The sequence below is a fragment of the Perissodus microlepis genome, chromosome 23, assembly GCF_051167445.1.
Source record: "Perissodus microlepis isolate ML-2025 ecotype Zambia chromosome 23, ASM5116744v1, whole genome shotgun sequence".
Lineage (NCBI taxonomy): Eukaryota > Metazoa > Chordata > Actinopteri > Cichliformes > Cichlidae > Perissodus > Perissodus microlepis.
In genome coordinates, this window is record NC_140482.1 from 36,073,465 (window position 1) to 36,085,600 (window position 12,136).

General features: G+C 39.8%; 4 protein-coding genes across 7 annotated transcripts in view; 2 read left to right on the forward strand and 2 right to left on the reverse strand.

The window, feature by feature from the left end:
* Positions 1-271, reverse strand: part of suco (SUN domain containing ossification factor) — a 41,828-nt gene extending 41,557 nt beyond the window's left edge. For 3 of the 4 annotated variants that reach the window (XM_084922700.1, XM_084922699.1, XM_084922702.1), the window contains exon 1: positions 1-271. In XM_084922700.1, the coding sequence (XP_084778826.1) occupies positions 1-53 (53 nt within the window). In that variant the 5' untranslated portion in view covers positions 54-271. The other variant, XM_084922701.1, reaches the window with a different exon arrangement.
* Positions 272-1,274: 1,003 nt separating this feature from the next.
* On the forward strand, positions 1,275-5,661 carry tmed5 (transmembrane p24 trafficking protein 5). Its single transcript, XM_084922124.1, has 4 exons — positions 1,275-1,606; positions 2,736-2,833; positions 2,920-3,100; positions 3,734-5,661. Exons 1-4 carry the CDS (start codon positions 1,406-1,408, stop codon positions 3,950-3,952), a joined length of 699 nt encoding a protein of 232 aa, XP_084778250.1. The 5' UTR covers positions 1,275-1,405; the 3' UTR covers positions 3,953-5,661.
* Positions 4,947-12,045, reverse strand: LOC146361982 (uncharacterized). Its single transcript, XM_084922125.1, has 6 exons — positions 11,722-12,045; positions 7,540-7,619; positions 7,299-7,410; positions 7,075-7,139; positions 6,869-6,965; positions 4,947-5,247 (listed from the first exon to the last, which is right to left on the reverse strand). Exons 1-6 carry the CDS (start codon positions 11,800-11,802, stop codon positions 5,164-5,166), a joined length of 519 nt encoding a protein of 172 aa, XP_084778251.1. The 5' UTR covers positions 11,803-12,045; the 3' UTR covers positions 4,947-5,163.
* pigc (phosphatidylinositol glycan anchor biosynthesis, class C) lies at positions 8,601-11,516 on the forward strand. Its single transcript, XM_084922123.1, has 3 exons — positions 8,601-8,690; positions 9,289-9,520; positions 9,616-11,516. The coding sequence occupies exons 2-3, from the start codon at positions 9,293-9,295 to the stop codon at positions 10,270-10,272; spliced, it is 885 nt and encodes a 294-aa protein (XP_084778249.1). The 5' UTR covers positions 8,601-8,690; positions 9,289-9,292; the 3' UTR covers positions 10,273-11,516.
* Positions 12,046-12,136: the final 91 nt, after the last annotated feature.

A 12,136-nucleotide genomic window follows, 5' to 3' on the forward strand; every position in this document is an offset into this window, starting at 1 on the left:
CAGCACAGGAGAGCTACAATGAGGCACACCAACAAAACGCGCAGTCTCTTCATTATCTTCCCGCGGGGACCAACATCCTCGCTCCTTGGGATTTTTCTTCTAATGGATCACGGCTACACAACACACCGAAGAGAATCTTTAAGTACCTGTGTTAATTTAAACATGAAAAACAGCAAAACCCACACTTGAGGGGGTGCTATTTTTCATTATGCGGACCAGCTGTCCGCCTCTTTTTAGGCTCCTGTGGCCACTGCTGTTGACGAGTAGCTGGATCTCGCTATGTTCAACCCCCGCTGAAAAATCTAACCAATCAAATAAGCGTTGAGAATTCGTAGCCCAATGAAAAGGCGTTTAGCAACACTAGTTTAATTTGAAAGCCCCACCCCTTTCGATTGAGGATGAGTTGGTAGCTGTGGAGCAGGACGCGTCACCTATTTCTTGATAAGCAAATCACTTAAGCATGCAATAGTTAAAGTTATTGCTCAACTGTGAAATGTGTCGACGTGAATATATAGTCCTAGCACTTTTTATAAAATGTAAATTAACTTACATTCATTCAAATATGAGGTGTATGAATGAGGGTGAGTGAAAGAATTTGTACACTGTGTACTTCCTTCTTCACCCCTGGAAAACACCTTCAAGTAGTTAAACCCATAAATATTTTTTAAATCCTGGAAAATGGTTATCGGTGTTTAATGAGAAATGGGCTAATTATTTTTTTCTGCCGACATAATTTTTTATATTTATTATATATCATATAATGGGACATTATCTTAACTGTAATCTTATCAGTTTCTATTGTATTTTTAGACTATAAAGAAACAAGAGAACAAAAATATCTGGTTCGTTAAAAACACATTTTACACTTTTGCATGCTATTAGTCACGTTCCTACTTTAGAATTTGTTTAAACTCTGCTTTTAACAAGTTAACACTTCGTCACTTACACGTTTGTGGAAAACAAAAAGATCAAAACAAATACAAGTCTTGGTTTATTTCATTTACCACATAAAACACATTTAAAGTAGGATGGTTTTCTACGTACGCTCATACCGCATGGAACAATAGGACTACAAATCCCAAAGTGCAATTCCATTGAGGCCTTGAATAATTTGCCTGACTTTTTTTAATTGTGTGTGGTTTATTTCACATACTTAATAAATACAAAAAAGTACATACACCAGATGCTTGGATCAACAGTGAAATAAAAAGGGTGTTTTTTTTTTAGCAAATTATAAAACACATTTTTTAATTTTTATTTCGGCGGGGTCCTAAGCTGTCGCCAATCTTCAGAACATTTCAACTAGAAGTCAACTTCGGGCGAAGGTAGCTAACAGCCGCTGACTGACCAGCTCTGTGGCCGGCCTCTATAATCACATTTCTGGGTCTTTGGGACTTTTAGGGTCATGGCTTTGACCATGAAGATGGTCCGGGTATTTTTGTGTGTCCTGTCCGTGTTTGTCTCACTGGTCTCGGAGAGGTTAGTGGTGCTGGCTGCCTTCTCTCAGTCTCTTGACAGCGACTTCACGTTCACTCTGCCCGCCGGTCGAAAGGAGTGCTTCTACCAGACCATGAAGAATGATGCCTCACTGGAGATTGAATATCAGGTCATAAAGCCTCATAAAATAGGGATGTTGTTTTGGGGTTTGTATGGGGTTAGCTGGTCAACCCAAAACTTCACACTGCTATCTGTCAAATCAAATCAGCGTTGACATATTACACTTGTGAAACCTGTTGATTAGATCTTTAGTTGTGGTACTTATTCCAATAATGGAATATAATTAAGGCAATTTAGCCAGGTACACGTTTAAGGTATTTATGCTTTCTATATCTAACTAATGTTCTACTTTTATTTCGAAGTGTTTTACTGGTAGCTATTTGCTTTACAGCTTTTATTTGACTAATGATTATTTTATCAGTTAAGCTACCGAGCAGTCCATACAAGTAAAGGCGTAGAGATATAAAAATAATCATTTTACTGGGTGCCAGAAATTCTAAAGGTATTTCTCAGTAATATACTCGCAATGTTCAGAAAATAGTTGGATTTTAAAAAGAGCTCAGATGGAGTCCACTTAAACCAGATACAGCAGTAAAACTTAACTGTTACATTAAAATTTGGGTGATGCTTTTAAAATTTTAAGTATAATGTAATGATTTCAATAGTAGCTATTTTTACTTGTAACGGAGTACATTTAAAGTGTTGCATTTGTACTTTTACTTCAGTACAGGATGCGAATACTTTCTTCAGTTACATCATTCAAACCACATGCAGCCTACACTTGTTTACTACTGTTTTAAATCCAGAGCAAAAGAAGCAACAAGTAAATTGGTTCACACCTTGATTTTCATATTGTTGGGAACCTGTTTTGCTGGTCAGTGTGCAGGTTACGCAGAGAATCGGAATCTATTCTTCCTGTGTGACGTCACAGAGTTTTAGTTTGTTATTTAGCTGCATAAATGTCAGACTCCTTACAAAAAAACCAACATTCCTGACATTTCATGTGTTAAAACAAACATTAGTAAGCCACACCAAATGTGAATTTCTCAGGGGTTGATGGCTGATATGAATGCTTCTTTGGCTTATTTTGTTTTTGTTCTTATTTATTACCCCTTTTTATATTGAGTAAGTTCAAATATCTTCATTATGCAAAATACCTGGACTGCTGAGAAAAAAAACCTGCTGTTTTTCTCAGCCCCATTCACCTCTCATTTATTTCTATTCTCCACCATCCGCAGGTGTTAGATGGTGCAGGCCTTGATGTAGACTTCACTGTCTTCTCTCCTTCGGGCCAACTGCTATTCAGTGACTACCACAAGTCTGATGGTGTCCACACGTAAGTAGCTCCGATCTTCTATTTAAAAACTGACATTAATAACTCAGGTGTTTGGGGAAGATCTTACTGCTTGTGCTTTCTTCCAGCATAGAAACTGAGGAGGGAGACTACATGTTCTGCTTTGACAACACGTTCAGCTCAGTCTCGGAGAAGCTCATCTTCTTCGAGTTGATCCTGGACAACATGGATACAAATGAAGACCCAGATGACTGGAAGGAGTACGTCCACGGAACAGACATCCTGGACATGAAGCTGGAAGACATTATGGTGAGAGTTGGTCTTGTTTGAATAAATTGAACACATTCCAAACCTGTCGTTTTAATAGATTTGAATGTGTGAGCTTTAAACCTTAATAGCACTGATAGATGGTAGGTGGTTAAATTTGATTCAGAGTGTGTTGGTTTTATTCCCACTTGCATTTTTAGACTTTGTCCCTCTGTTGCCTGAGATATTTCAGAGGATCATCCAGGCACACAGGATGACACGGGGGGTGCAAAGTGACCGAACACACTGCCAACAAAATAGCACATAATCCATCACCAACATGCAAAGTTACACGAAGTGTGTCACAAGAAAGGACAATGTCATGAACTCTCACCTACTGGCTGAGGGCGGCCAATTGTTTCAGCTTGCACCACTCATTTGCTAGAAATAGCCTAAATTTGTGGCATAAGTCACATAGCCTTGTCATCTTGGTAAGAGGTAGGAAATTTGTCCCCCAGCTGTTGAGGAAGTAGTTTTTTCAAGGAGGAAGGAACACCATTTCAGACTCTCACTCTGATTACCTGCTTTGTTTTTGTTTAACTTTGGTCAAGTAAAATTTACATAAAGAGTACAGTGGATCTATTAGCTTTCTTCTCAGATTCCCTCAGTATGACCTGCTTTTCTCCTCTCCTTCAGGACACCATCAACAATGTGAAGGCTCGGCTGGGTAAAAGCTCTCAGATCCAGACGCTTCTGCGAGCGTTCGAGGCTCGTGACCGAAACATCCAGGAGAGTAACTTTGAAAGGGTGAACTTTTGGTCAGTGGTCAATCTCATTGCTATGGTTCTGGTCTCGGGGGTTCAGGTCTACCTAGTCCGCTCGCTGTTTGAAGATAAACGGAAAATTCGAACATAACACAACCTGAAATGGAGTGAAACAGAGAGACTGACACAGTTGCCCACAAAAACCTTATGGATTTTTTCAGCTGATTTCCCCTTTTGTGACTTTTAATCAAGGATGTTATATATATATATATGCACACTTACACACACAATGATAAAGAGCCAATTTACCACAGTTGTTGCTCTGGTCTTTTAGGCCGTTGCAGCTTGAAGGAAACCCCAGGTTTGGAAAAACTTATGACTCTCAACTTTACATACAACCTAGCTCTGTCTTTCTTGAAAAAACATGCATCTTGTTTGATAGGTCCCCCCAACTGCTGTAGTTCATCAGTGAAAGAAGCACATTTACAGTGCAACTATTTTTTCTAATGGAGCCAGGCCAAATGCAAAAATGTCTTCTTTTTTTCTTCATTTTAAAAAAAGTTTAAAAAATTAATTTCAACATGGGTTAAGCTAAACTAGATGAAGGAATGGTCTGGGGCCTGTTATTTTTGTCAGATAGGAGTGAGAGGTGCTGCCAGTCTGTTAGTGTGTCTTCCCCTTACAATAAGATGCCTTATTCATTTGGATTTCGCTCCCAGCCTTTTGCCTATTGGTGAGGCCTTTGAATACTTTTCTTATTGCCACAAACATTTATGTTGTTACAATTCAGCCACATATTCCCCTTCATGCCAATACTGAAAATATAGGGCTGCACTGCAATGATGCTCTTTGGCACCCAAAAGACCGCAAGAGAAGGAAACGGGCCATCTCCAAATCTCTTTATAACTACTGCCCCACTCTCCTCTGCCGTGATTTGTGGACTTGTGGCCTGAATGGCTGCCAGCCAGCGCCGCCGCTGTGAAACCTGTCTGCTGCTGCTGGGTGTCTACTTACAGCCACCTACTGTGTGAAGATGTTGAGCCTGCCCGTCTCTCCTGTGACAGAAGTCTATTTCTATCTGAGTGACATCTGGAAGGTCATTGCCACTACTTCAATGCACTGGTTGGTTTAATATGCATAAACTATCCTTTGCCTTGTGTTTTTTTTTTTTTGTTGTTTTTTGTTGTTTTTTTTCCTTTTCAACATACTTTTCCAGGTCCTTGCACTGCCTCAGATCCCACAGAACCCCATTTTGGCAAACACAAATGGGTCCACAGTCTACACGGTTGGAATAACACCAGTTTGTTACCTGTTACTTGTATTGTATTAAACTGCTACTGCGGTTGTAGTTTTTATTGATGTTTATTCATCTCCACTGTGGAACCCTGGCTGCTCACTACCTTGGCTCGATGCTTCATGTTGCAGTCTTCTGATTTTTGCCTTGTGCTGTAAGGTGAAGATCATACAGTGAGTTTATGCCTTTGTGATTTACACTATCTTTTGTTAGAAGTGAATAAAACCAAACTGAGTAGACTAATTGGGTTACAGTTATAACATTTTGCCACACGGTATGTGCATATGTCAATCACAAATTCTTTGGATGCCTGTAATAATATTGGATGTCTGGTTGTGAGAAATGGTCATCATCTGCCTCAGTTTCAGTGCTTTTCCTTATTCTCATGTATGGTTGGTGTCACTGGTATTTACGTACTGTATGTCTGGATTCTAATAAGTGATGTATTGGTAATAAAAATATATTTTGATCAATTTTTAACATGCTTTCAGAATTCTACAAAAAGAAAAGAACAACGTTTTTTAAAGTATTTCTATGTTACTGAGTAATAAAAGTTTGTGTCTACAGCTTCATTGTCTTTGAGAAATGTTTTCCGTCATAAAACAGCAGTGGGAGAAGAGGGAAAGTGGCATCATATTTATTTAGCTAATATCCTGCAGTTGAAAATTTCTGCAGATTAAACAGCTTTACCTTTTTTCTGACCTCTGCATTCTGTTGTGTTATATTTCACCCCAAAGAGTGTGATACTGTGATTCAAATGTGGATTAAAAACAGAAATTATCTTTATCATCAATGCAAAGCCATTATATTCGATGCTCAAAGTGAGAAATTTTAATTTTTTTGGTTAACATATGCTAATAACAGTAACATCTTTCAAAAAAGGTGAGACAAGGGCAACATCTGGTGAAATGTTCCCACAGCTAATTAGGTTTATTAGTAATAGGGATGGGTATTTTAAAAAAGAGCATCCCGTAGAGAAGTGTCAAGTGTTTCAATAGGCTTAGGAATACTTTGGAAAAACTACTGCATGCAACCGTACAAGGTGTGCTGCCTCTCTTGGCCCAGGACATTTCAGCAAAAGAGATTTAAAAACGCAAGACTTCCTGGCTAAATGATAACTGAGCTGTTGTCAAATCATTCAAAATTTTATTTGATCTTTTTCTTGGTTGGTGTATTCTCCAGGCTAAAGAAGACCATCTGGCTTGATCTCACTGTACTGTTAAAAATACCAGCGTCTGTGACGGTATATAGGGGCGGTCATGCATACAGCAAGGCCAACTTGTGCATCTGCTAAACAGATTTTGGCACACAACAAATGCTGCCATCTAGATGATGTCTGTTTCAGAGAAGGCTTCCTTAGGTCAGTAAGACAATGCAAACCATGTTCTGGCTGTATTATAGTAGCTACATGGCAACCAGCAGTCCAGACCAGTCACCACAAAAAGAAAAATACAAATTTACAACAGTTTCGATAATTATGGAAGTTAAAATGCAACAAATCAACTTACTATTTATTTATATATATATTTAAAAAAAAAAAAAAAACAATTTAAGATTCTCACTTGGAGCATTTGATATGTTGTAAATATCATCTTTTTCCAAAGCATCCAAACCTTTTTTTGAAACAGCGTTATGAATAGACCTTCTTTTACAATCATTTCGACATGTTTGTGCATACAGTAACAAGCCTGGTTTTACTGCATATGAGCGGGGTGTATAAACTAGTTATGCAGATGCCTGTAGAATACCTAGGGTATCTGAAGCATAATTTACCCTGCCGTGAAGCTGCTTGGCTTCTAACATGTCCTTCGTGGTGCGGTGGTGCAGAGATGTGATGATCAGACATTCTTGTAGTGTAGTAACACAGGCCCTTCCAAAGTACAGTGGATGCAACACGGTGGGAAGAAGCAGAATGAAAACGTTACTGCGACTTACTTGCTTTAGTCAATCCACAAAATATCACGTTTCATGATACTTACGTGCCTATCACACCCTGTATGCACGACCCCGTACTCCTGGAAACACCGTTATGAAATGATTTCCTCTGTAAAGTCAAATATAGAACAGATGTGGCAAAAATTAAATCATAAAGTAATAATACAACAACATGAATTTAGTGGAAAGTGGAAGAGTAGAGAATGTAGAAACCTTGTTGGGAATTAAGTGTTCTTTTCCAGGGTTTCTTTGTGTTGGCAGAATTTACCGTGGTGGTCGGCGTTTGTGGCTCCTCTGACCCCGAGCTGGAGCTGACATGACTGCTGGCTGCCTGAGCTGTTGTCAGGGAGACATGGGGCTGTGGTCTACACTTTGAGAAGCTGTTATTATCACGATACAGATGAGCGTATTGATTAATATCACAATCAACAAGACAAACAATTTTAAAATTGACATAAACTATTGCCACTCTAAGAATATTTTCCTAGAACTTTAAAATGCCTGATTACCTTTTTGAAGCCACTTCGGTCTGTGGGTTTGGTCTTATAACTTCAGCACAGAATGGGCCACGTATGTTCAGCACAGGCAACTTGCAAAAGAAAAAAGGCACTGTCATAAAGTGGACGGACAGCGCCAATGTGCTTTTCAAACAAATCATGGTTATTCAAAGACACCAAAGTTGACTCTTGAATCCTGACATATTAAAAAAAATCTAAATCAAGGGGCATACCCTTTCAGACTGGTGAACGCAGATGAAATTCATACACAGATCTAAAATTTCATTTTCAGCATAGGCGCGTGGCATGCTAACCACAGATTATTATATCAGATCGTAAGGTTCCCTGCAAAGATGCAGTCACATTCATGAAGAGAGCAAGAGAAAACTATATCCAAACTCAGATTTCATATACGAACATTTATCATACTGTATACAATAGGCAATTCTAATGATGTTAGTACCAGTACACATGGGAGTAGAGGGAAACATTTAGCATGCAGACTTTCATGATGCCAATCTGGTATAAACAATTTTGTTAAAGAACTGAGTCAGGATATGTGGGGAAAGGTGGAAGAGGAGTTCTTACTTCCCTGAAATAAGTAGAAAGAGAAATCCCAGGTTGTGGGATGAGCTAAATCTCCACATTCCTAGCTCACTCCCAAATATGTTCAGTGGGCTGGCTGTGAATGTAAAATATCCAAGTAATAACTAGAAACAACCACTGAAGCAAATACTCACTTCAGAGGTTGATTAAATACCTGAGAGCAGAGGTAAATAAACTGTATTTATTCTTTACACCTTGCTTGATTATAATATTTATTCTTTTTTTCCTCATTTAGGTGGATCCATCATCATCATCATCATCATATTATTATTATTATTATTATTATTATTATTATTATTATTATTATTATTATTATTATTATTATTATTATATCGTACAATATATATAATAAGAGGTCTTGGACTGTATTAATGACATGTAAAAATGTCAAGAAGAGTCTGACCAGCAGACAGTAGAGGGCAGCAGCACGCCAGTGTAGCTACTTCAGAGAGCGCCAGAAGAAGAAGAACAGCGGTCGCTGCAGCTAAAGCGCTTTACTTCCGGGATACTGTGAGGATGAGATTGTAGCATCGGCGCTGAGTAAAACCATATTTCAGGTAGGTGGAAAACACCTAAGAAATATTTTTGTAGGTATTTCAGTTAACTCAGCACATTATTGTTTTTACACTCGTGCGTACCGGAGATGCGCGGGCTTATTGTCCCTTTTTAAACCCATTCACTTGACAGCAAAGAAAACGCTTCAAATGTTGTTCAGATCCAACATTTGTTTGGCTAACAGAGCTGTGGGTGAACTACCTAAAAACAACATAATATTATATCAGCTTTAGAGCTTTTGAAGTCTTTTTATGAACCCAGGAAAGGACCCTGGTTGGCCTGCTACTTTAAGCCTTGTCTGTAAGGCTTAATATGTTTAGTAAAATAATGATAAATTTCCCTAGCCACTTTGAGTCAAGTCATGTCACAAAACAGTAGTAACTTTAACCAAAGGGCTTTCCAGTCGTGCAATATTCAGAAACATAATGTGTTTATAATGGGACATTACTGGGTAAGCAGTGCAAAAGACTACTAGGAAACCACAAATAATGAAAACCACATAACAAAGATTGCAGGTATGACAGGTCATTTAAGTAGTGGATGAAACACCCCTGCTGGTCTCAAACTCTCCACCGTCTGTGTTTTGTGTGTTGAAATCAGGGTGATGGGGCCAGATGGTGCCCCAGGTCCAGCTGTGCCATGGCGTAAGGTGCTGTGGGAATGCCAGCCTTTTCCAGATAACTACGTAGACCAGCGGTTCTTGGAGGAGTTACGCAGGAACGAGGGCATCCGGCAGTACCGCTACTGGGCTGTAGTGAAGGAAGCCGGATTTGTAGGACAGCAGCTGTCTTGTGTGGCCATTTTTATCACCCTCTGGCTCTACATGGAGCAGGTACTGCTTTGGGTCTCCCCCCCCCCCCATCTTTGAAGGACAAAGTGTCTTTACCAAATGGAGCGGGTTATTAAAGAGCTCTACTTTCTTCACAGGGTCTGCTGCCGCCTGAGACGTTGCTGTGGTCCAGCCTCATCTGTGCCCTACTGGGTTATGGACTTCATCAAGCCTTGACATCTCGCGTTGAATCATGTGGTGAACCCCGCACTCATCTGGCTGATTTACAGAGTGCAGCCATTTTCCTTTCCTTCACCTTTGGCTTCTCGCCAGTTCTTAAGACACTAACAGAGTCTGTGAGTACAGACACTGTGTACGCCATGTCTGCTTTGATGCTGCTGGCCCATTTGGTGTCGTTTCCTTACGCCCAGCCATCGCCTCCTGGAAGCCTCTCTTTAAATGCAGCTCTGTTTGCCTCAGTGTGCCTAGCCTCTAGGTTACCCGGAGCTCTGCACACTTTCGCCATGCTAAGCTGTGCCCTGCTGGTGTTTGCTCTGTGGCCCTGCCTGCTGCAGACGCTGAGGGAGAACACCCCTGGCCATTTTACTGGGGTGTGCATGGGAGTTTGCATTGGAGGGATAGTAGGTCTGGGGTCTCAGACGCTGGGTGGAGCTGTGCTCTTAACCCTGGCTTTAGCAAGTGTAACACTGCTCTGTCCTTTCCTGCTTGTCAGGCTGCAGAGGCACAAAGACAACATTCATGGACCCTGGGATGAGGCTGAGATTCGTGAGGACCTGAGCCGCTTCCTTCACTAATAAGCAGCCTAGCACAAGCAGCTCCTAAACAAACTGATATTAAAAGTGTAACTGAATTTTATATGAACCAATTCACTGTCATAGTGCTGGTTTCTTGGTGCTGTGCATGTAAAAGGACTAATTTTAACTGTTTTTTTTTTTTTTAATTTTTTATCACTGGTTCATGTATGATTGGAAAACAATGACAAACTATTATTCTCTTCCAGGTAGTATGAGGATGGTTTTTAATGTTCAAGCTGCTACTGTTTTGTAATTTACCTCAGAGTTTGTGCGAAAGGTCTCAACTAATAATATAACTTGTTACAGGATGTTAATGGTTTGCAAATCTCTGTAAGAAAAAATGAAATCACATATAAAGGGCTGTAATTACATTTTCCACAAATTATTTGTAAATATTAGAAGACTTTTAGGATTTCATTGTGTATTTTGGTAATGAGAGTATTTCTTCAGTGTTATTCAATACAATACTACAAGAAGCTGTTTTACCTGCTCCACACTACAAGCTAAATATAAGACACAGCCTCAGTTTTTAGAGTTACCATGTCCCTTGTTCACAAGTCATCAGCACAGCAGGTTGCTCCTAGTGTTTGATTTGGCAGATTTTTTACACCAGGTGTCATTCTTGATTTAAAAACCCTGGAAGGGATTTGTCTCCTTCCAGGGTTAAACTGGGTTGCGTTCACTTCAACTACTACACAGTGGAGCTACACACCCCATATAATGATAACTTCATGAATCTTGTAAAATATGGTACTTTTTGGGGGGTCATGTTTCAGTTGTTATCAAACTTTCTGTCCTTTACCATTAAGGTGTTTGTAATAAAAAACAACAACACACATACACACAAAGGGACAATATGTTGTAACATTGTCGCTGTGTTGTGAATTTAAATATGGCCCGAAATATGAAATGTGTCATGAGCACCGAGGTAAGAAAATGTAGACGTTTTCTACAGTCAATGAAAAAGATGAGGGTCTTTCATGTCGCCTTCCGTTCAAATCCCAATCAGTGACGTCACATCCGATGAGCAACACCTGTTGACAAGGTGTTTTCGGTCGACAGAGAGCAACATGGTGGGAGTTTGCCTACCTAATTTAGTCTAACTTCCATTAAAAAAAAAAAAAAAAAAACAACTTTATGCTGATGACCTCCCAGTTTGCTCAGCACACAGTGTGAAACAGACCGGGGTTCCTCTTTTTATTTTTAACTTTTGGCTCAGATTAAAGAACAACTACATGGCGACACATTGTCTCCTCTTGCTTTTTGCTTTAATTGCAATATATAAAAAACAAAAATTTGCTGTAGAAACTACACCAGAACTACTGCTATATGGTGTTTAGGAGCCTCTGTGTTAGCAGCTAATGACCAAATAAGTGAGCTATGACGGCATCAGCGGGCACTAGTGCAGCCGACCTGGCAACAATGCGCGGCGGTCGCTAGGTGTCATACCTTCACTTCTTCTTTGTTCGTCCTGGTGCGACGTTTGACGGCGGGCTTTGCAGCTGGTTTTGACTGCAGTGTTGGCCCCATGGTCTGAACAGCACAGCAGGTAAGATGGTCAACCGAGCTGCTTGTAGCTGTGCGGCCTCCTTCGAAGAACCACAGTAGAGAGTAGTGCCGTGGTAACAACGCGTCACAGGTTGAAATGTTTTTGTTTAGTTTTTTTTTTTCCTTCGTCTTCCAGTCGGAGTTTATTTACACACCAGTAAGAACGCATACACTTTACATACACGCACACACACATATATAAACTGGTATTATGAACATTATCTTCAAATTGGATTTGAAGACCATAGCTTTAACTTTACAACTAAAAGTATTTAACCACTCTACTGGAGACCACTGCAGCCCCATAAGGTAATTT